At 36.9% G+C, this 24,921-nt stretch overlaps 1 protein-coding gene across 5 annotated transcripts in view; it reads left to right on the forward strand.

Moving 5' to 3' along the window:
- Positions 1–13,958, forward strand: part of DMXL2 (Dmx like 2) — a 151,861-nt gene extending 137,903 nt beyond the window's left edge. For 3 of the 5 annotated variants that reach the window (XM_058737729.1, XM_058737730.1, XM_058737734.1), the window contains 12 exons: positions 683–800; positions 3,998–4,060; positions 4,862–4,948; positions 5,031–5,152; positions 6,280–6,418; positions 7,080–7,140; positions 7,274–7,401; positions 7,907–7,984; positions 9,624–9,715; positions 10,380–10,432; positions 11,652–11,869; positions 12,542–13,958. In XM_058737729.1, the coding sequence (XP_058593712.1) occupies positions 683–800; positions 3,998–4,060; positions 4,862–4,948; positions 5,031–5,152; positions 6,280–6,418; positions 7,080–7,140; positions 7,274–7,401; positions 7,907–7,984; positions 9,624–9,715; positions 10,380–10,432; positions 11,652–11,869; positions 12,542–12,751 (1,369 nt within the window). In that variant the 3' untranslated portion in view covers positions 12,752–13,958. The remainder of the gene's footprint in view (positions 1–682; positions 801–3,997; positions 4,061–4,861; positions 4,949–5,030; positions 5,153–6,279; positions 6,419–7,079; positions 7,141–7,273; positions 7,402–7,906; positions 7,985–9,623; positions 9,716–10,379; positions 10,433–11,651; positions 11,870–12,541) is intronic. The other 2 variants (XM_058737732.1, XM_058737733.1) reach the window with 1 other exon arrangement.
- The last annotated feature ends 10,963 nt before the right edge of the window (positions 13,959–24,921 follow it).

Below are 24,921 nucleotides of genomic sequence, written 5' to 3' on the forward strand. Positions count from 1 at the left end.
GAATAATCTGGATAGAAAACATTTTTCCCAGGATGACCAATAATTGAATAGATGTATTACTTTTGTAATCAAGAAAAAGCATTTATTATATTTTTGCCATTTTAAGAATTCATACAGAAATATTTTGGGATAATAATCTACATATACAAACAAGGTGCTACTTACATTTTGGCAATAATTTAATAGTAAATATATTAAGGTTTTTTATTGATGTTTTGGTCTTCTACCTGCCCTCCTGTCTGTCCTTTGGATAAGCAGCATACTTTTTGTGAGGCACCTGTCCTGTGATTAAGAGTATCACTGATAAACTTGAAAAAACAGGCTTTTTAGCTTTGGGGGGGTTGTTAAAAATGAACTCTGTGACTTTATATTCATTGGTGATGTTATGTAACCAACAGACCCAACCTACAATATAATTTAAAAAGAGAATAATAGCTTCTTTTGACTCTCAGCTCAACCTGTTCATTCAGAGAACCATGTAATTAGAGAATTAATTGCCAGATAAAGCAGTATTTTTAGAAGAACTAAAAATTAAAAGAAAAAAAATTATAAAACTTTGCTGAACTTAATGATGTATCTTCTTTGCAATAGATAATGGAGGTTTTTTTTTTTTAAAGTTTCTGCAGATATGAAGCACATTTTCTACAGAGCTAAATAAGATGTATTCCTTTTTTTTTAATAGGTCCCGGGATTCTTCTGCACTTCCAGTCAAAAGACTCTGGCATTTCCTTGTGAAACAAGAAGTCCTTCAAGAGACATTTATTAGATATATCTTCACTAAGAAAAGAAAACAGAGTGAGGTATTTTGGGAAAAAAAACACTTTGTTTTGTAATTTTTGTTTAGTTTTAACTTTTTTAATGATTTACTTTTTGGTTTCAACCTAATTATCTTTCATACATTATGGGTAATAGTTTACCTGACTACAGTGAATTTCTTCTATAAGATAAAATCTTAGAATTTCATTTTATAACAGTGAGACAACATAGGTCCCTTGGTAAATCACGCATAACCAAGTGAAAGTTGGTACTTCTTTGCAAGGCTTTCTGTTGGGCTTTTACAAATAATAAATATTGTGATGGATTATTTGGGTGATTTAATATATAAATGAGTGTACTCTCTGTTATGATTCTTTGAATATCATTTAACAGGAAATCTAACATAGCCCTTTAAAAGTATTTTGTTTATTTAGCATTTAGAAATGAACAGGATAAACTTTGGAAACAAATTCAAGATAATTTTTGTGAAAGAGTATAAACTACAGAAATATGAATATGTGATGAAGGAAGTTTGCTTTTACAAAGTGATGCAGAAGTTTGGCACTGCACAGTGATTTTTAAGCTGATTGTGAATTAGTAATTTAATGTCATACAGGGTTCAAGAAGAATCAGGAATTTGGGAGACTGGTACTTTAGAACTTAAAAATACCTCTTATAAAAGAGGAGGGTACAGATCTGTTACACGAGCATATCAGTCCTTGTGGCTACTTCATGAGATAATGGGCAGCGTAGAGAGTGTACAGAGTAGAGTGTCAGATTAGATTAAAGATTTGGCAAACAAAATCTATGAGAAAAAAACAATGAATTATATTTCACTTAGAAAACTGAAAACTGAGAGGGACAGTTCATATGGCTCTGTTTTCCAAGGTAAAATAGAGAACCACATCTCCATTTGTTAGGGTTTGTTAGGGAAATCACAGATTTCATTCTCTTTCATTTAGTTGACTGTTGACAGTATTTCCTGTAGTGATGCTTCACCCAAATTTCATAAACTAAGAAATAGATTTAACATAAAAGATACCTGCTCAATTAGGACTCTGTTATTCACAGAAAGCCAGTATATTAAGGGATCAGTTTTTTGAATGTTTAGTTCTTCTAATTATTAAATGTAATGATTCCTTGAAAATGGAATATGTTTAATTATTCAGAAGGTTTGTAGCATGGTTTGGTTGGATTGTCAGAGCCTCAAGAGTTGTGGGAAATGAGGTGTCTAGGTTGCTTGAACCCTTAGTCTTGTCTTCAGGATCTGTTCTCTTAGGTTTCCTTCTTCTGTAACTAAGCCTCTCCCTCCTTCTGCCCCTTAGTCTCTCCTTTATATCCCTCAGTCTCTGTGTGGTTGGTATCAGCAGCCCCATATACTGTGTGTTCTCTTCAGATTTTCTACAAGCAGAGGGTCTCTATGAACAGCGAGGTGAAATTTCTTAAAATGCTCTGTAAGCATTGGTTGGCTCCAAGGATGGGAAGTACATGGTAGGAGTTTGGTTGGGAGGAAGAATTTTTATCATGTACCCTCTTGTACCTTTTGGATTTCAAATTATTGAGTGGAATTACTATCTTGTTCAGTGCTGTCCAATAGAACTTTCTGTGATAATGGAAATCTATATCTTTTGTATACAATACAATAGTTATTAGGCACATACAGTTACTGAACACTTGAAATGTACCTAGTACGGGCGCCTGGGTGGCTCAGTTGGTTAGGCATCCAACTCTTGATTTTGGCTCAGGTCATGATCTCACAGTTTGTGCATTCGAGCCCTGTGTTGGGGTCTACACTGACAGCATAGAGCCTTCTTGGGATTCTCTCTCTCTCTCCCTCTCTGTCTCGCTCTCCTCTCCGTGCGTGCTCTCTCTCTCTTTCTCTCTCAAAAGAGGTAAATATACTTAAAAAAAAAAAGTAGCTAGTGTGACTTAATTTTGTTTAAATGGTCACATATGGTTAATGGCTACTGTTTTGAATAGCACAGATGTACTGAAAATTTGTTTTCAGTAAGAAAAAAATTTAAAAAAGTGTTAAAGCTGTTAAGACAAAATAAAAACTGGTCACTAAGCTCAGAAATATGGAATATTTGTCAAAATTATCCATTCAGTAAGAGTAGATTATCTTTTTAAATTATTAAGTAGGATTGTAGTACTCATAAATTTGGTAAATTCAGTGAATTGATTAATTAGTCAAATTGAAAAACATCCTAAAAATTCTAAAATGTTGGCTTATTTTTAAAAATTACTTAGAAAATTCTCCTGAGAAATGCTGAAATTTTAGGTATATTCATAAGAAGATATTTTTACTCATTGAATATGTTAAAGAAGAATATTCTACAAGACAGTTTTTGTGAAATCAGTAAATGTTGCAAAGTCCGCTATTTATGATTAAAGGCAAACAGGTTGTTCAGCAGTTTGGCTTTTGTTGAGTGGGCCTTGCACACAGTTACCTTTCTGTCATTGTTCCTCTGTAGCATCCCTAGGCAGTCGCTGAAGGCGTGCACAGAGAATTTGGCCCTTTTGGTTGAAAGTGAAGCAATCACTTCAAGAGATATTAGGAGGGGTGTATTGCTATGATCAAACCTTCAGAGGTTTCCACAGAAGAGCAGAACTATTATTCTGACTGTAGCCATCCTTGATGACCCTGTCATCAACCAGGAGTAAGCTCTTTGTGTGATTTCTTTCCTGTGCGCCATTTTATCAAACATCTATTTACTTATAAGGAGAAAATATCGTTTATAGTGAACAGTTGATGTGAATTTCAGTCCCTAACTACCCCTTCATGGATATATTTCTTATGAGTAAGAGTGAAATAATTATCAGTACTTTGAATCTGTGTTCAGAAATAGTGTTAATTTGTATTTGAAATAAACCTCTGTAGGCTAGGAATCTGTGCAGTGCATTTTCTCATACAAGCAGGTTTTATTTTTTAGACACTGCAGTTTAAATTAGAGCTTTAAGTTATATAACTGGCATACAAATAACTAATTTTTATTTTGAGACAGCTTTTATGTATGTAATAGGCACATTAATTTTGCCTGTTTTGCTTTGTATTGTGTTCATCTGATGACATCACATTTTACTTAGTTTTTCTTTCTAGATTCTGTGCTTTTAAAAGGGAAGTTTACAAATTACCATCTTTAAATTATGGAGTGACCATTTCAGTTTGAAATTTTTCATTCTCTTTATAATTTCATTTCATGCACGTGTTTTGTGTTTGTGACGGTGTGGTGTTACTTAGTCTGTAGAAGAACGTGTGGAACAGGTCAGACAAAACTGCGTAGCAGAGGATTGCCACAGCAAGGTAGTGTTCCACGCTCTTGTATTTTTAGCTCATTCTTAAAGTTCGAGGAGCTAACCTTCATCTCTAATACTAACCCGTTGGCTAGCCAGCTAATCGAAATACTCATTGCTCCCATACACCTCAGTGGTGTAGGTTAGGAAACATTCCACCATGTCTGACTTGCTCTTCCTAAACATTGGTTCTTCTCTTTCCTTCTTCCTGTTCCATCTTCACTTCTGTCCCCTTTTCCAGCCTGTTCTTAAACACGTGGTTATCTTATCTTTCCTCCTTGATCCTGCATCTTCTTTCCTTCTGTCACCTTTGACCCTAAGCCAGTGCACCTTCCTCTCATCAGTCTCCTTCATCCCTTTCTAACTGTTCTTCCCAACTTTTCCTTCTTCCTGTCTTATTACTCTCTTTTAAAATGTTTAATTTCTTACATGACTTGTCTTACTGTCTTTTTCTTCCACCCTGTGCCTCTTACTGCATACACATTTTTACTGCAGTGTCCGCACACTTTTGGAAGAGATGCACGCGGCACGTTGCTGTTACAAATACTAATAAAAACTTACTAGTTACCTTTCATGACAGTTAGTCAGTATCCTGTCATCATAATGGAAATCTTTATAGTCAGGATGATTATAGGGCATCAGAATTTAAGCTAATTCCAAAGTTAATTCTCAACATACTAAAATTACTGGTACTTTTTTTCTTGCTTCTGCTGCTGCTACACTTTCTTCTTATTCTTCTTTTAATTCTGTGGAATGTGTGTGTGTCTCTCATGGAGCTACACAACAACTAACTGCCGGTAACGTTTTGTAGGTTGAAGCTGATCTGGGCTATCCAGGTGGAAAGGCGAAAATCATTCATAAGGAATCAGATATGATCATGGCATTTTCCATTAATAAGGTAAAAGCTTTAGTCATTGTAAAGATTGTGCCATTATTTTAGTGAAGTCGCTTCAATTATTGACTCTGCCTTTGCTTTATAGGCAAACTGTAACGAAATTGTCTTGGCTTCAACACACGATGTACAGGAACTTGATGTTACTTCTCTGCTGGCCTGTCAGTCGTATATATGGATTGGAGAAGAATATGACAGAGAATCCAAAAGGTTAGTCTGCCTTGTGTAGTCCATTTTAAATGTAGTATTCTTAAAAAAGAACCCATTAAATGGTTATGCAGATTTGAATTATCTTGAAAAGTATATATATCTCTTTATTTGGGTAGGAAACCAATATAATTGGTTTAGGTGCCAATGAAAGGCTCTTCTTAAATCAGTGAACAAATTACTCATACTTCTGCCATTCCGCACGGAACTATTCATAGTGTTTGACTCAGAATAATCCCCAACACCAAAGCCTAATGCCAATAACTACAACATTGACATTTAACCCTAACAAAGAAATGTCAGGAATGTCAGTATTCAGCGAATTCAGTTGGTTTGGATAATTAAAACAAAAAGCAGAATATACCAATATGTTAATAAGACTGATTGATAGGTCACATTTAGTGGTAAATTCCATCATTCCTTCTTGATTATCACCTTACAGGCATACCTTTTTTACAGATGAAGATGTAGACAAGTTCATTTTTCAGTAACGCTGTGGATACTGCACCAAGAGTGTTTTGCAACACTTTCCTATTTGGGGTTTCTCCTCCACATTCACCCTCCCTCTTGCTTTTCTCCACACTCTTGGACATTTTATGTGCTTGGGAATGGTGCCATCATCACCTCTCTCCTTGTTCTGTAGGGTTTTCTGTTTTCTTAGGATATAATATTACTAGGTCTCAGTATCATACTGTCAGAGTTGATGTAACCATGTAATATGATATAGTCCATCGTAAAAATTACTGTAACATTTTTATGTGATGATTACCAGAACTTGAAGAAATCTTTAAACTCAGATTTCTTTAAAATGTATGAGTTTGATACATGGGATATCTATATTTGAAGAGACCTTATAATCTTTTTCTATACATGATAAAAAGAATATTTGTGTTAAATTCTTCAAAGCAAACATTTGTTCCATCTTGTGTGCAGTAAAATATTTTGTCTCAAGGGGAGAAGTTAACGGATACTAAAATTGCCTCTGATTAGGAATTATATCTAAGTTTTCCTTATGGATATTTATTCATTTTTTTAAAAGTAAAGACTGTCCTGTGGATACATAAGAAGCTGTGTAATTGGAATGTGTGTTAAGAGAACACTTCGTAGTAACACACACATGTTGTTCACAGTTCAGATGATATTGATTACCGTGGTTCCACTACAACTCTTTACCAGCCCAGTGCCACGTCCTATTCAGCAAGTCAGGTGCACCCACCTTCCTCTCTGCCGTGGCTGGGCAGTGGGCAGACGAGCACGGGAGCTAGTGTGGTATGTTACTTACGATTCAGTGTGGTTTCTGGGTGTGGACTCACTCCAGAATAAGTGAAAGTCACTCTGACTCAGGAATGATCCTCAAGATGAGGGCAATGACTAGTTAGCACCCCATAACTAATAATGTTAGTTAGCTAACATACTGTGACTTTCTGTCAGGAGCATGCTCTTCCTCACAACAACCCTAGGTGGTAGGTGACAGTATTATCTCCCATTGTATAGATGGGCAAACTGAGAGGTGCAAAGTGGTAAAGCAGAGACAAAGAGGAGTTGTGTCTACTCTATTTGAAAAATGCATCTATAACATTGTTGTTAGTCACTGTGGTTGAAGGGATCCCATTCTCATGTTCTATTCTGACGAGTCTGGAGAGACTCCTGATTGTCCTCAGGGAGAGCACTTGGAGGAGAGTTCCCTTTATTCTAGATGAAGCTGCTTGGTACCCACATGGTCCATATGGGCCAGGGCTGTGCCAGTACGTGACTGCTGCTGCAGCCTTCAGACAGGTATCATGTGTTCAGTGGTTCAGAACACCCACAACAGGGAATATGTTAGTAATATTCCAGTTGTAAGAGAATAAAGGCTATGAGAATTAGAGTTGGCCTTCCCCTCTCTTCTGCAATGCACTAAATGAATTTGGTTTTTTATCTTCTTTTAAAGCTTATGAAAAGGAATCTCCATAACGTTAAGAGAATGACATCCCACCCAGTCCATCAGTACTGTAAGTATTTTATTTATGATCCAAAGGATTATAAATGGCCTCTGTCATTTTGAAGTTCATTTATAGAATGGAAAATATTGGAACTCTTTAGCTTTTTCATTTTTTATTTTCTGCCTTTCCTTTTGTGTTTTAGATCTTACAGGTGCTCAGGATGGCAGTGTACGAATGTTTGAATGGACACGACCTCAGCAACTTGTCTGTTTCCGCCAAGCTGGCAATGCAAGAGTTACCAGATTATATTTTAATTCACAAGGCAACAAGGTTGGTTTGGGGGTGGGGTGGGGGTTACTGCTCACTTCATCTGAAAAAGATATTTATGAGGAGATGTTTAGTAAAACTACATCTAAAAACCAATTCAGTGACCTTGGATTTAAGCTAGGCAGATGGTTTATTGTTGTCTGTTTATATGCCCCCTTGGCTCCCAGTAAAGCACAGATCTTTAGTTTTTTTTATGGATCAATCATCTACCTAAAGATATTAAATACTCTGTGAAGGTAAAGAACTCTATTTCTGTTGAGTGTGTTGGTGGTACCTAATAAAAGCACCTGAAATCTTCCTGTTTCTTACTAAAGGAAAACAAAAAAATAGGTATGGAAGAGCACTTAAAAGGTTTCAGGGTATTTTTAGTGCTTAGCTTTCCTGGGACCTACACTATAGAAATAGGGCAGGCAGAATGTTAAGTGAGATTTCAGTGACTCTCAATCAATGATTTTGCCTTCGATATGGTTATAAGAAGCTGTGTTTAATATTTGTGCCATTCTTACAGTGTGGTGTTGCAGATGGAGAGGGCTTTCTGAGTATCTGGCAAGTAAACCAAACTGCATCAAATCCTAAACCTTACATGGTAAGTATCACTCAGCATTCCCAGAGCACGTCCAGAAGCTGCTTATTTATCAAGTGTCTGTTTAAGACACTAAATCTCATTGGAGATTCACTCATTGGATCTGTTGAAAAAGGGACACCTCTGCCCAGCAGCACAGCACCCATTATTTGCCCTAGTTTTAGACCGAAATGACTAAAAAGCAAAAAAGCTTCCTTTTCAGAACTTGAAGGATGACCACTGTATTTGAAAATGTTGAGAGGCTTCCCTAGAAGTGTTTCTACTTTTTTGAAAACTCTTAACTTCTTGATAGATTTTTTTAAAAAAATTTTAAGTGTTTATTTTTGAGAGAGAGAGAGAGAGAGCACAAATGGAAAAGGGGCAGAGAGAGGGAGACGCAGAATCCGAAGCAGGATCCAGGCTCTGGGCTGTCAGCACAGAGCCCAACGCAGGGCTCGAACCCACGAACCGTGAGATCATGACCTGAGCCGAAGTTGGACACCCCACCGACTGAGCCACCCAGGCACCCCCTTTCTTGATATATTTTTAATATAGTACCTAAAGTGAATCACTACCCAATTCTGACAGGTTTCATGTATTCTAATTTGCTCCAGAATTTTTCTTACTACATTATAAATTAACCAATCCCAATGGGCCACTTCACTCATTAATCCAAATCATATTAAAACATTTGATGATGTAGATAAGCCTGTCTTCACTTGGTGGGGGCTCAGTTGGGGTAGGAAGGCTGGAGGGTAATGCTATCCTGCACAGAACTTCTTCTGCACAACTTCATATATGTGAATTTTCTTTTCTAGACTATATATGTGTGTTCTTAATTATGTATATGAGACAAGATATTTCTCTTAAATTAGTGCCCTGTAGACTGTCATAAAGTTCTTACAGAAATGAAAGTGTTCTTGAATCTGTCCTCTTACCTTCACTCACATCTATATCATGATCATTCCAAACAGAAGAATGTTTTTTAAAATACCTGGACACCCTCCTGAGTCTTCACCTCCAGATTTCTATTCATTCACCTGATCCAACAAGAAAAGTCATGCCTTGGCTCAGTAAATGGTTTCCCACATACTGGAACATCCTTAAGAGCGGTTTTGGGCAGCCTTAAGGCTATAGATTATTTGCAGGACATTTGACCTTGTTGTTATTACTGCTAAAATCTTCACAGGGAAGGGAAGATGAGGGCAGGGAGCACAGAGGTGGTAAGGAAGATGGATGGTTGCATTTAAGTTATGAAGTTAATTTGACTTGAGTTCCTCACAGTGTAGTGTAAGACTAGATGGGCAGGTGGGAGTGTCCCTCTTTGGGCTATTGTTGTTTATTATGATTTATATTATTATGTAAAGTTTATTAAATGTATTTGAGATCATTAGCAAAAATTGTTAAATGGCTTGGTTAAGTTCATCCTATTACTTTGTTAGATAATCTATAAAAACAACCTTTACTTGCATATTATTACCAACTCTTCCAGTTTTAAAGTATCACTGGGTATTAGTTAAGAATACGCCAATAATAGCTAATCTGCTTATCACTTTATCCTGTTCTTTGCGCATGCGTATACTGGTAGCAGAACTATGTGTTTGTGCTGTACCAGATTTTACTGGATTTTTAGGTAACATCATTTGCACTTTATTTTTCATAGAATTGGCAGTGCCACAGTAAAGCCACAAGCGACTTTGCATTTATTACCTCTTCAAGTCTAGTTGCCACATCTGGACAGTCCAATGATAACAGGTAGGTTGACAGAAGCATAAATAATCACATTTTTAAGCAGAAAGGTATTCTTGCTGCCAAGTATGGATTTTTTTACTTAGGAGTTTTTGCACCTCTGGATAAAAAACTTGGTTACATAATTCTTAGTAGTTTTCCTGACCAAAAAGAGAAAAACAATGTAGGTTATCAACAAGTATATGTAATTATGTTAAAGGTTTTTTTTTTTTTTTTTTTTTTTTTTTGCGCTATTAATTGTCAGCTTCTTGAGACACTGTAGCCACCATACTCTGTACTTTTTTTGACCTGACATCATGTTCATTGGTGATACTTCCATGAGTAAACACCTCATTTCCCTGTGGTGGTTACCCCTGGGGGTACAGCAGCATCCCCTCTCCTTAGGAAATCATGTCTCCATTTCCCTGGAGTGGTAATGGAAAAGAGATGGGCTTGAGGGATGAGATGGCAGAGACAGGTGGGGCCTTGTGAGACACAACTGTGTGGTTTGAACAGGATAAACTCTTACAAGAGCTACATCCCCAGCTTTTATCCTGATCCTACTTGAGAATCATTGCTTTATAAATCCGAGTGAACAAAAAAGATAGTAAGATACAATACGTAAAAATATTTGACTTGAAGACAATAACAAAAAACACCTCAAAAATTATTATTGTTTTCTCTCTATAAGAAATGTATGCCTCTGGGACACATTGGTATCACCTGGAAACAGCCTCATTCATGGTAAGTGAGTTAAGATCTATGATTTTTAATACCCTATGAAGGAATGCTTTCCTGGTTTTATTCTAGCCAGTGAGTGTTTATTCAAGGATGTAAATGAGTGGCTATCTTGCTGAGGTAAAGATCCAACTAGCATAGAATAGCGTTCATTTTTTTTTTACATTTCAAAATATGAAGATTGGTTCTGCTAACGAGCCTTTTTAAGAATTAGTTGCAAAGTATTTGAGCTCAATAGAAAGGAGATATGCTAAAGAATTACCTAATAATAAAGTAAGAACAAGAAATATGAACAGTGCTATTTAAATATTCCTTTGGGGTGCCTAGGTGGTTCAGTCAATTAAGCATCCAACTCTTGATTTCAGCTCAGGTCATGACCTCAGGGTCATAAGATGGAGCCCTGCATTGGGCTTCATGCTGAGTGTGGAGCCTGCTTGGGACTCTGTCTGTCCCTCTTTCTCTGTGCCCTTTCCTCACTCTCTTTCAAGATAAATAAGCATTTAAAAAGTTTTTTTAATACTCTTTCTTTTAAGGCACTTTTTCCAATTGGAAAAGGTACCCTTTTCTTTCTGTTGAAAGAAGGCTCCATGTTCCAATACATTTGGGTTAAACAGAGCTAGATGGATTCTTTTACAGAAAGATTTCTCAGTCTTGTATTATACATACTGATACACATTCTGAAAATATAGTAATTTCTCAGTTTTGATTGCAGTTTTTTTCTGTGAATAATTAATAGCTCTTAAAGATTTCCCCCATACTGGTAGAAGGCTTTAGTTATATTAAAATGCAGAGAATGCTGGGAAAGGTAACTCTTTCCCTATAGCTGGTCATTTCCACACTGCTGTAGTTGAGTCTGTTACCATACAAGCTGTATGGGCAGGAACTAGGATAGTGTAAATACTCATTGTGGTGGGGATTAATGTGGTGGCTGAGTGTGTCATTGGGAAGCTTGGTCTCTGCACTTTGGCTGCTATAGGCTTCTTACAAGGCAGCATAACTTAGTGTGGGCTTAAGGTTTAAGCTTCCTGCAGGTGTTTTCATATTGAGATTATGGGTAAGGATGTTTTTTCTGTCATTGCTTGGAATCTTTTTTTTTTAATACTTGGATTATGATTACACAAATTGAAATTAAAAATTGGTAATTTCTGTATTATTTAAATGTGCATTCAAACATTACCAGAATTGCAAGATTATTTGGGAAAGACTCGGTATTTTTCTTCTTCAGGTTTCACGTGCCATGATCACGGTGCGACTGTACTTCAGTATGCGCCAAAACAGCAGCTCCTCATCTCCGGTGGTCGGAAAGGCTATGTCTGCATTTTTGACATCAGGCAAAGACAGCTACTTCACACGTTCCAGGCGCATGACTCCGCTATTAAGGCTCTGGCCCTGGCTCCCTGTGAGGAGTATTTCACTACAGGCTCAGCAGAAGGGAACATAAAGGTGAGTCAGTATAAAGAGTTGGAACATGCTAAGTGTTATCTGTATCTGCTGTGAAGACTGGGGAAAAAATGACCCCACTGCACTCTTTGAAATGTGGGTGTAAAGTAAGGCTTTGTGAGATAGTGAAGGCCTCTTGACACCCTTCCTTCCTTAGTACTATGTGGTTCTTTCTAGCTTAAGAAGCTTTAGAGAACTCTGTTTTGAATTAAGTAAGAGTTGTTAGTACATAGAATCTTTTGTAACATTATTTTGGCTCCTCAGGACCTCCTGTCTCCCCTCTTCTGCCTCCTAGTACTTTACTCTGTTGTGTATAGTTGAGGTGAGGTTTCTGGAAAAGGGAGATGGTAAGGTTCTACTTATAATGCCCCAGGGCTTCCCTTGATATTAGCAATGTGTCTAATTCGCTTAAATATTTAATTGAATTAGAGATGGAGGTATATGTGGTTAATATGAAACTATAAGAGAATGTGAAGAAGAGACAGTGAAATGTAAGAATAGTAAATGAATAACGCGAATGGCATCAATCAGGTAAGCCTTTAGGAAGGTGGGGTGGGGGGTGGGTACTAGGAAGTTGGGCCAGTTCAGGGCAACAGAAATGAAGGCCATGTTTCTGCTTTTGGTTTCTGTTTTTTAAAGACTTACACTTTGTGTTTTCACTTTCTTCTCAACTAGGTTTGGAGATTGACAGGCCATGGCCTGATTCATTCATTCAAAAATGAGCATGCGAAGCAGTCCATATTCAGAAACCTTGGGGCTGGGGTCATGCAGATTGACATCATCCCTGGCAACCGGATCTTCTCCTGTGGGGCAGATGGCACGCTCAAAACGAGGGTTTTGCCCAATGCTTTTAACATCCCTAACAGAATTCTTGACATTCTATAGACTTAAAGATTGGGGCTTTATTTTTATAAACACTTCAGTTAAAAAATACTCTAGTAATTAATAGGCATTTCTGCTTTCCAAGCAGCTGTTAACACCTTGAAAACAATACAGAGAATCTCTGTAGAATTGGGAACTGATCAAGCTGAGTGTTGCCCATACAGGTTGGTAGAATGACTGTGCATGTACCTTGTCATCATGCCGACATACTTAAAAAAAAAAAACAAAACCTAGTGTTGTATGAGGGGTAGCTATTCTTTACAGCATTTAGCAAACCTGATTCAGAAAACATCTGAGGTTAGAAGTTAGCATATTAGTAATTTATAACAACAGGAAGGACCTTCATACCAAATTGAGGAAAGAAATGTTGCTGATTCAGGTTTTCCTTTCTTGTCTTCCCACTGATGGAAGCATGCCTGCAGCTCCTGCGTTGAATGAAGGATAGTCAAAAGGTGTTAGAAAGTCTAGATCACCAGAAACACTTTCTGAGCTGTGGAGCAGTGTGCAGTGATTAGTTCTCTGCTGGGAGAGGTCATTTCCATACTTTACTGCTGATTATTTTTCCTGTTAGTGTTTATACTGAGCTAGTACTGTAACTTGCAAATGAGTGCAAATTTAAATGCAATGTTTTCCTCACAATTTGCACACTCACATTTTTTGGACTGCTCGTTTTTCTATTTAAATATTTGCCTTCATGTTAGGAATGTAATACTTGTGACCATGACATATTTGTAGTTGACCTAACATACCAGTTTAGTACTTTTTCTTTCAGGGTTAAACCCCCACAACATTTAAGGCTATGTTGAAACTACACCAATAGAGCATTTCATATCATAATTTGAATGAATGTTAGGCTTTTTGTGGCCAGTTAATAGTTGATGAGATTGGTGATATTATTTATTACCACAGCCTATTGTATAAACTATGCAGAGTTAAATATTATTTGCTTATAAATTATTAGCCAGTGTCCTATTTTGATGTACCTCCTTGGTTATGACCAAAAAATGTTCTTGAGATACTGAAACCAATGTCTGTGTGTTTAAATGTTTACCAGCAAATTGTCTCATCATGTTAATGAGAATGTTAAATGCCTGTGTGGTAAATAGTAAAATTTAATGGCATAAAAGCACCTTTCTCTGAAGGCGATGTGATGTTCAGGCTGTGAAATACATATGTAAAAGAAAAATAAATGTTATTTGTTAGAGTTTTACCTTAGTTTGGTCTGGAATTCTTTAATATTTTTAACTACTTGAGATCATTTTAAATTTGATCAAATATTTCAATAGAGTTTGTAAGCTACTAGGCAGTTCATTTATGCACAGATATTTACTGAGTACTTTCTAGATCAGAAGCCATTCTTGGAAATGGGACACACCGATGAGCCAGACAGATGGCACTCAGCAATGACATTTAGCGGGGTAAGAACTAACTTCACTGTACCTTCTCTCATTTATTGAATTACATGCGGAGTTTGGTGAGGACACTGGTGAAGGAGCCAAGTCAGGAGCAGTGCTGTGTGGAGAAGATGGACGTTTGAGTACACAGAAACGCAAATTGGGCAGAAACCGCACATCTATACATACGCTTCCCACAATTTAGTACCCAGTAACCTGAGCATGTTGCATCCCCTCCATTTTTGTCTGTTCTAACATAGGACCAGCTGATTCAGTCAGTCTGAACTGAGATTCAGACTTCTCAGTGGCTGCCACTATTTGCTGGAAAGACTAACCTTTCTCTACTGAATTGTCAAAGGTTAGTTGACTGCATTTTGTAGACCCACTTCTGGACTCTGTCCTACTGATCTATTTGTCTCTTCTTTTGCCAGTACCATACTGTCTTGATTAACTTTATAGTAAATTTTGAAGCATTTTCTGCACCTACTGATTTATCTGTGATTTTTCTTCTTTAGCCTATTGATAGGGTAGATTACATTAATTGATTTTTGAATATTGAACCGGTTTTACAAAACTAGAGTTAATCTCAGTCATGGTTTCTAATTCTTTATATGCGTTTCTGGATACAGAACGCATATAAAGAGAGTAAAGATAAACAAATGGAAAGCTAGTCTGTGCTCATGGATTAGAAGGACAAATATTAAACTGCTCATACTGCTCAAAGCAATCTACAGATTCAGTGCAATTCTTATCAAAATACCAACAGTATTTTTCATAGAACTAGAAGAAATAATTATAAAATTTGTTTGGAACCACACACACACACACGCATGCACACCCAAATAGCTAAAGAAGTCTTGAAAAAGAAGAGCAAAGCTGGAGGTATCATAATTCCACATTTCAAGATATACCAGAGAGCTGTAGCAAACCAGTGTGGTACTGACACAAAAAAAAGATGCATAGACTGATGGAACAGAATAGAGAGCACAGAAATAAATCCATGAGTATTTGGTTAAGTAACCTATGACAAAGGCGATAACAATATGCAACGCAAAGATAGATAGTCTCTTCAACAAATGTGTTGGGAAACAAAAGCAAAAATAAACTGGGACCTCGTCAAAATAAAAAGCTGCTGTACAGCAAAGGAAATGATCAACAAAAAAAGGGAACCTACTGAATGAGAAGATATTTGCAAATGACATATCTAATAAAGGGTTTGTATCCAAATATACGAAGACCTCTTACAATTCAACACCCAAAAAACAAATAATTAAAAAATGGGCAGAGACAAGAACAGACATTTCTCCAGATATCTAGATGGCCAACAGACACATGAAAAGATGCTCAACATCACTAATTGTCAAGGAAATACAAATCAAAAGTGCAATGAGATATCACCTCACACCTATCAGAATGGATAAAATTGAAAACACAAGAAACAAATGTTGACAAGGATTTGGAAAAAAAGGAACCCTCATACACCATTGTTAGGAATGCAAACTGGTACAGCTTCTGTGGAAAACACAATGGATGTTCCATGAAAATTAAAAACAGAATGACCATAAGACCCAGTAATTCCACTCCTGGGTATTTACCCAAAGAATACAAAAATGCTAATTCAAAAGGGTATATGCACCCCTATGTTATTGTAGCATTATTTATAATAACCAAATTACAGAAAGCAACACAGGTGTCCATCAAGAGCTGAATGGGCAAAGAAGATTGGTACACACACACACACACACACACACTGGAATATTAGTCACACACAAAAAAGAAATCTTTCCATTTCCAATAACATGGATGAATCTAGAGGGTATTATGCTAAGTGAAATAAGTCACAGAAAGACAGTAAATACCCTAAGATTTTATTTGTATGTGGAATTTAACAAAACAAATGATCCAAAAAAGAAGGACAAGATCCTCCCCCACCTAGGTTCTTAAATATATAGAGTTGGTAGTCACCAGAGGGGAGGTGGGGGAGAGGATAGGTAAAATAGATGAAGGGGATTAAAAGTACACTTATCTTGATGAGCACTGAGTAATGTATACAATTTTGAATCACTATATTATATACCTGAAATATAACACTATGTTCATTATACTGGAATTAAAATTTTTAAAGAAAAAATTCAACCAAATCAACTGCACAGAGGGAAGCTTTTCCAAAACCTTTTTCAGGAATAAAGTACTCGGTCACTTGGTGTTAATCTAGAGACATTATGACTTTAGATGGTTGATAATAAAAAATTACAGTATGTTAAAAAAAAAAACTTTACTGAGAGTACATTAAAGACTTGAAAGTGAGACCAGAAACCATAAAACTCATAGATGAAAACACAGGGGTTAAGGTTCTAGTCACTGGTTATGGCAATGGGTTTTGGTTGTGACACCAAAAGCAAGGGCAGCAAAGGCAAAACTAAACAAGTGGGACTCCATCAAATTGAAAAGCTTCTGTAAAGCTAAGGACATTTATCAACAAGATGAAAAGGCCAGATATACAAGGGGAGAAACTATTTGTAAAGCATGTATCTGATGAGGTGAATATCCACAATATATAAAGATAGCAACAAAAGTCTGATTAAATATGGGCAGAGGATCTCAACAGACATTTGCCAAAGAAGTCACATGGATGGCCAAGAGTTAAATGCTCAGTATCACTCCTCATCAGCAAAATGCAAATCAAAACCACAATGACATATCATCTCACAACTGCTACCTGGCTATTATCAAGAAGCCAAGACATTAGTGTTGGTGAGGATGTAGAGATGGGTGAGCACTTGGATGCCCTTGGTGGCAATGTAAATTGACACAGCCACTATGGAAGACAGAATGGAGATTCCTCAAAACATTAAAAATAGAACTACCATGTGATCCTGCAACTCTGCTTCTGAGTATCCAAAGAAAATAAAAACACTAACTTGAGAAGACACATGCACCCCCATGCTTACTGCAGCATACTTACAATAGGCAAGGTATGGAAACAACAGAAGTGTCCACAGGTGGATGAATGGATAGAGAAAATGGGGTATATATGTACACAATGGGATCATGTGTACATAAACAAGAAGGCTTATTTGCAACAACACAGATGGACCTTGGGAATATTGTGCCCAGTGGAATGAATCAGACTGATCTCACTGGTGGAATCTTAACAAGAAAAAAAAAAAAAAAAAAAAACCAAGAAACAAACTCAAAAACCAAACTGAGTTCATAGATCTAGAGAAAAATTTGGTGGTTTCCAGAGGCAGGGAAAGGTGGGAGGTAGATGAGTGGGTGACTAAGGTTAAAAAGCACCAACTCCCAGCTTTAGGAAAAACAAAAAGTCCAGGGATGTGATGTACATACAGCACAGTAATTACCATTACTAATACTATACTGTGTATTTGAAAGTTAAGAGAATACATCTTAAAAGTTCTCATCACAAGAAAACAGGTTAGTAACAATTTGTGGCAATATATGTTAACTAGACTTAGTGTGGTGGTCATTTCACAATATATACAAATACTGAACCATTATGTTGGGCACCTGAAGCTAGTATAATGTTAGCTCTTCATTATACCTCAATTAAGGGGCACCTGGGTGGCTCAGTCGGTTAAGTGTCCGACTTCTTCTCAGGTCATGGTCTAACAGTTCATGGGTTTGAGCGCCGCGTTGGGTTCTGTGCTGACAGCTCAGAGCCTGGAGCCTGCTTCACATTCTGTGTCTCTTTCTCTCTCTGCCCCTCCCCTGCCCATGCTCTCTTTCTCAAAAATAAATAAACATTAAAAAAAATCAAAATAGTATGGTATTGGCATAAAAATGGACACGAACAGAATAGGGAACCTAGAAATAAACCCACTCATCTGTGACCACCTTATGACCAGTAGTCAAGAGTAAACAATGGAAAGAAGGTAGTCTCTGCAATAAACTGCTGGGAAAAATAGCCACAGGCAACAGGATGAGAGTGGACTCCTCTCTTACACCATATACGAAAGAATCAACTCGAATTGGGTTAAAGACATGAACATGAGACCTGAAATCCTAAAACTCCTAGGTGAAAACACAGTAGGTAAGTTCTTTGATGTAAATCTTGGCAATGATTTTTTTGATTTGTCCCCCAAAGCAAAGGCAACCAAAGCAAAAACAAACAAGAGAGATTACACCAAACTAAAAAGCTCCCACCCAGCCAAGGAATCCATTAGGAAATGAAAAGGCAAGCTGCAGGATGGGAGAACAAACATTAACACATCATATCTGATTGGGGTTGATATCCATAACATCTAACAAATGCATATGACTCAGTAGAAAGAAATGAAACCATCCAATTAGAAAATGCCCAAGGGCACCAAGTAGATAGACATTTCCCCCAAACAAGACAGAGTAGCCAGGAGGAAGGTGAAAAGGGGCTCAACATCATGAATTAGAGCGATGCAAATCTAAACCACAATGACAGCACTTCACACCTGTTAAAACAACAAAGAGATAACATCAAATAGAAATGTAACAAAGGGATAACAAATATCAGTAAGGATGAGAAAAAGGCATTTCCTTTTCACTGTTGTTGGCAGTGAAACAATGATGTATAGAATATTATGCTAAGGTGATATAGAGAATATTATGGAGGTTCAAATTATTAAAAATTGAACTTTCATATGATTCCATATTCCAGTCTGGGTATATACCCAAAGGGAATGAAATCTCTATCTGAAAAAGCTGTTTGCATCCAAATGTTCATTGTAGCCATAGCTATAATTACAATGACAGCCTAATTCGGAAACAACCTATTTGATCATTCACCCTGAGGTTCATGCTTGAGGGCATTATGCTCAGTGAAATTAAGTCTGGCAGAGAAAGATATTCTTATGATCTCACTTACATGTGGAATCTAAGAAAATCCAATTTAAGGAGATAGAGAATAGATTATTTGTTGGGGGGGGGGCGCTTGTCAGTGGGAAATACATGAATGCGAGGTAAAGGTAACAGCTTCCAGTTATAGAATATATATGTTCTGAGGATATAATGTATAACGTCTATATTTAACAATACCATATTGCATAATTGATGATTGCTAGAAGAGTAGACTTTTTAAAGTTCTCATCACACACACACACACACACACACACACACACAGTTGCCATCACAAGAAAAGAATTTATGTAAGGTGATAGATGTTAGCTAAACTTACTGTGATAATTTTTTCACTTTACATATATCCTATAATATGTTGTACACCTAAAACTAAGGAACCTTATAGGTCAATTATCGCTCAAACTGGGGATAAAAGCAAGAAAGACCTAATTGCCTTGCCAAAAAAGAAGCACAAAAAGAATGTGAAATAAAGACTTCAACAAAGAAAAGGTAAATGAATTTATCACCAGCAGATCTGCACTAAGAAATGTGAAAGTCGTGTATAGGAAGTCAGTCCCTCAATCCAAAGAGGAATGATACTAGATGGAGATCTATCTCCACAAAGAAACACAAATCACCAACACTGGTAACTACATAGGCAAGGAATAGACTTCTTTCTTCATTATTAAAATATATTTAAAAGATGACTGTCTACTTGAATCAAAAATACTAATACTTGCTGGTTGCATACCCTATGTACAAGTAAAATGCATAAGAACAATAGCACAAAGGCCAGGAGAAGAGAATGGAAATATATTGTTCTAGGTTTCTCATGCTAAAAAAGTACAGGTACACTGATAAAAATACACACCATAAACTCTAAAGGAAAATAAAACAGTAAGTTGTTTGTAACAACTTATACTTATTATAACCAAAAGCCCAGAAAGAAAGGTGGAGTTATTAAAAAATTCAATCAGTTCAAAAAACAGCGAAAAAAGAAAAACAGATGAGACAATATCAAGATTATAGATTTAAGTCAACCATAACAATAATTACATTAAATGTAAATGGTCTAGCCAAGGGTCAGCAAACCTTTTCTTAAAGGGCTAAATAGTAATTATTTTATGTTTGCAGCAGGTTTCTGTAGCAATTACATAACTCTGCTGTTGTAGCACAAACAAAAATAGTGTCAGTCAATACATAAAGAAATGAGTGTGGCTGCATTCTAATAAAATATTATTTACAAAAATAGGTAGCCTAGCAGACTGTAGTTCACTAATTCCTTGTTTAAATACCTCCATTAAAAGGCAGAATGATTGTTGCAAGGGAATATCTCATTGTGGTTTTGATTTGTATTTCTCTGATAATTAGTGATGTTGACCATCTTTTCATGTGTTGGCCATTTGTATGTCTTCTTTGGAAAAATGTCTATTCAGGTCTTTTGTCCATTTTTTAAATCATCATCATCATCATCATCAGGTGTTGAATATAATGGCTAGTATCAAAGAGACCAGAAACAACACGTGTTGGCAAGGATGTAGAGACAAGGGAACCCTCGTGTACTGTTAGTGGGAAGGTAAATTGGTGCAGCCACTGTGGAAAACAGTATGAAGGTTCCTAAAAAAATTAAAAACAGAAGTACCATATGATGCAGAAACTCAACTTCTTGGTATCTACCTGAAAGAAACAAACACTAATTTGTAAAGATATACACATCCCTATGCTTACTGTGGTGTTATTTACAATAGCCAAGATATGGAAGCAACCTAAGTGTCCAATGATAGATGAATGGGTAAAGAAAGATGTGTATATACACAATGGACTATTACTCAGCCATAAGAAAGAATGAGTTCTTGCTATTTGAGACAACATAGATGGACCTAGAGGATATTATGATAAGTAAAATAAGCCAGACAAAGACAAATACAATATGATTTCACTTATATGTAGAATTGAAAAAACAAAATGCACACAAAAAAAGAAATACACACAAAAAGCATAAATAGAATGTAAGTACAGAGAAGAAACTGGTGGTTGCCAGAGGGGAGGAGGTGAAGGGAGTGGGAGACACAAGCTTCTAGTTATGGAATGAGTAAGTCACAGGGATAAAAAATACAATATAGGGAATATAGTCAATGATATTGTAATAGCATTCTATGATGACAGATGGTAGTTATACTTGTGGTGAGTTTAATAGAGTTGTCGAACCACTATGTTGTACATCTGAAAATAACGTAACATTATGTGTCAACTAAACTTCAATAAAACAATAACAAGAGGAACAGACTCATAAATACGGAAAATACATTAAGTCCTTTGGGTTTTTAATGGAGGCTTCATTACACAGCCATGATTGATTAAATCACTGGCCGCTGGCAACTGATTTAACCTCCAGCCCATCTCCTCTCCCTGGAGGTCAGGGTGGGACTCAAAGTCCCAACCTTCTAATGACATATTTGGGTGCCCTGGCAACCAGCCTCCATCCTTAGGTTGTTTAGGGGCTTTTCAAAAGTCACCTCATTAACAATAAAAGACATTTTTTATGGCTCTAATCACAGGAAATTCCAATAGTTTTAGGAGCTCTGTGTAAGAAAAGGGGACAAAGAACAAATATGTATGTCTAATTCTAAATCACAGTATCACACCAAGGGTCAGCAAACCGCACTGTAGGTCAAATAAAGCCTATCACCTGTTTTTGTACAATCTGTAAGCTAAGAATGGTTTTCTACATTTTTAAACAGTTGAGAGTCAAAAGAAAAACATTTTATGACACTTGAAAATTATAAAATTCAAATTTCAATGTCTGGAAAGTTTTTTTGAAATATAGCCATGCTTCCTCACTTATGTGTGGTCTAGGATTGTTTTTAGCTACAACAGCAGAGTTAAACAGTTAAGCAGAGACAGTGTGGCTTACAAAGCCTAAATGATTATCAGACCTTTTGCAGAAAAAAAATTGCCAACAAGCTTACTTAGTGTAACCCAGCCCTGAATTTCCTCTGTTTCCAAATGACCACAAATACTACACACAATGAAATTTGGAAGCAGCCAACCTAGATATCCCCATCCCATACAGCAGGTTCCGAATCTTTCCCTGTCTGGGTCCTCACCTTGGTACAGCGAACTTCTCTTACTGTGAGTTTCACCTTCTTGGGAGCTTGGCAACTCTGATCAAGTCCAAGGTCAGGTCCTCATTTTTTCCTGCTCTCTACTGCAAGAGATCAGAGCCTCTTTGTATGCTGCGAAGGAGGCCCTACCTGGGCTTTCTCATGTAGCTTTCAGTTGGCAATTAATTGGTTTCAGCGTTTTATCTTTTTCCAGAGGGCCAGTCAAGCTTAGCAACAGCCTCCCTCCTGATTTTGTTTCCTTTTTAGTCCCTATTTTTCCCTAATTCTCAAACATCTGATACATAACATTAGCTAAGGTATTCCTTTCCACTGGTATACCATTCATCACCAAAGTCTTAACAAATGGACCATCGCATTGTCCCAAAGGCTAATTGTCCTCAATCTACTACCAGCAATGGGGTCCTCATTGTAAACAGGTGGTGAATGATCCAGCTCCAAAACCTGATCTCAGTGGCTTCTTTTTAGGACCACATCTGTTTAGGGTTGCAGGACTCCCACTCAAATTAGAATTTCAGACAAACAAGTTTTAATTGTAAATATATTCTGTACCATACCTGGGACATACTTACACTAAAAATGTTGTGGTTGTTCTTTATCTCAATTTAAGTTTTAACTGGGCATCCTGGAGTTTATCTGGCAACTCTACAATAGGTTGGGTTTCCCAGGAAGCAAGCTCTGGGATGGAGTTCAGCCAGGAGGATGTCATTGAGAAGTGCCCTTGATTCAGCACCTGTGGAAGGGAGGATGGAAGGGCAGAGGGAAAAGTCCATTTTTTTCATTATTAGAGTCAGTTTTATTGTAAATTCGTTACATTGCTAAGAACCATTTTTGGGGATGTGAAGTGTTAACCGCCTAATCAAACAGGCCAGCAGACAGAAACTGTGGTGTGGTGTCCCTGATGCAGTCCCTCAACCCTCGAATAAGGCTGCAAGAATCTGATTCTCCATAAGAATGAACTGTAAAAGTAACAATAATTTATCAAGAATTATATCATTTTCATAGCATTTGTCATTTGACACAGAAAAATCAAAGGAGGTAAGTAATACTATTATACCTTCTACAGATGAAACAGAGGCTGAGGGATTAAGATACCTGCCCAAATTCACACCAATTCAGTTTTTTAAAATCTTATTTTATTTTTAGATCAAAATGTTATGTTCTTTCCAGTTGCTTTGCCATGTCAATAAATTAGCAGATCTTCACTGAGTTTACGTCTGTCTCTAGTTCTAGTTACTGGTTTCCACATTTTTCGGGTTTTCCTATAGAGAACACATAGTCCGTATCAACGACTTTTCAGTATTCAGGAGTCAGCAAATTCCAAGAGTTTCAACAGAGGAGCAACCAATGTAATTCTTCCACAATATTGCTTTGGGTTGTTATTTTTTCTTGTAAATGTTACATGTAAATCAACAGGAGGTAAAAATAAGAATACACTTGTTTCAGCGTATGACTTATTTTATTGACTAACGTTAAACAAACGGCAACCAAAAGAGAGACATTCACCATGATTCATTTGTTGTTCAGAATTGTTCAGATCTGTGGTTACAGATTGGACATCCCATCTTTTAATAGTGCGCTTGCTACACCAGTCCCAGCAGCAGCGGAAAAACTGAAAAGCCCTATCACATACCTCTTCATGTGGTTTGATATCAGTCACATACAAAATGTACCTTGAAGTTGGAAAGTGACTCCTGGCTCTTCAAGGATCATAGCGTCTCATTGGCCCCTCACTTAGCAACCTTGAAGGGAATGACTGCGAAGGGACCTAAGCCCGGAACTCCTCATTTTAATTTTTTATTAACATTTATTTATTTTTGAGACAGAGAAAGACACAGAACATGCGCAGGGGAAGGGCAGAGAGAGAGGGAGACACAGAATCCGAAGCAGGCTCCAGGCTCTCAGCTGTCAATACAGAGTCCAAGGCGGGGCTCAAACTCCTGAAAACGAGATCATGACTTGGGCTGAGGTCAGACGCTTAACTGACCGAGCTGCCCAGGTGCCCCTGAACTCCTCATTTTAAAGTTTTCACCCCAGAACTCTTTCTCTGTCATAACATCTGTGCTTAGTGATCCACTTGAGACCATGACCGCCTGCACGGCTTTGATACGACACATTATCACTTTGAGAGAAAATGCTTTGAAATAGTGTCTGGCCTACATTTGAGGTTGGGAGGACAGTTTTATTTACTTTCCAGGGGAAAGCTATCTATTTTAGATTAAAGAAGAATTAGGAAATTATCTGCTTTGATTCTGACATCAGAAGTGCAGATATTTGAAAAGTGCTTTAAAGCAACTTTGATTATAAGTGACAATGTAAACTTCTAAAATGATATCTTGACTTAAAAACATTAGGTTGTACATTCTACTTTAGCAGTGAGCCCAAGCCTTTTTTTTTTTTTTAATAAAGTAGTATTTGCAGGCAAGAAGGAGTAAAATCTGGGTTCTTTGCCTTGTGTAAAGACAAACCTTCAACCCTGTTATATTGTTACTTACACCTTGCTCGGACTCAGTTATCCCGATATTAGTCCTCCATGGGGAAAAAAAAAAAAAAATCCCAGTATGAACTTCCCTAGCAGTGAGTATATAATCCCATACCCACAATTAAGGGAGTCAGGATAGTTCAGATATCAAGACTGAGGTTTCTAAAAATTTTTTTCTGAAAGGAATATGTGCTAATTCAACAAGATTCTTTGGTTGCTACCATATATATAATTAGTATTGGATGTATATATTACTAATACCACTAGTACTATGAAACTGTATTCATATCCAGGTCCCCTATGTCCAGAAACAGAAACACATATATTCAAATACTTTAAAAGACT

This window comes from Neofelis nebulosa, chromosome 7 (genome assembly GCF_028018385.1).
Source record: "Neofelis nebulosa isolate mNeoNeb1 chromosome 7, mNeoNeb1.pri, whole genome shotgun sequence".
Taxonomy (NCBI): Eukaryota; Metazoa; Chordata; class Mammalia; order Carnivora; family Felidae; genus Neofelis; species Neofelis nebulosa.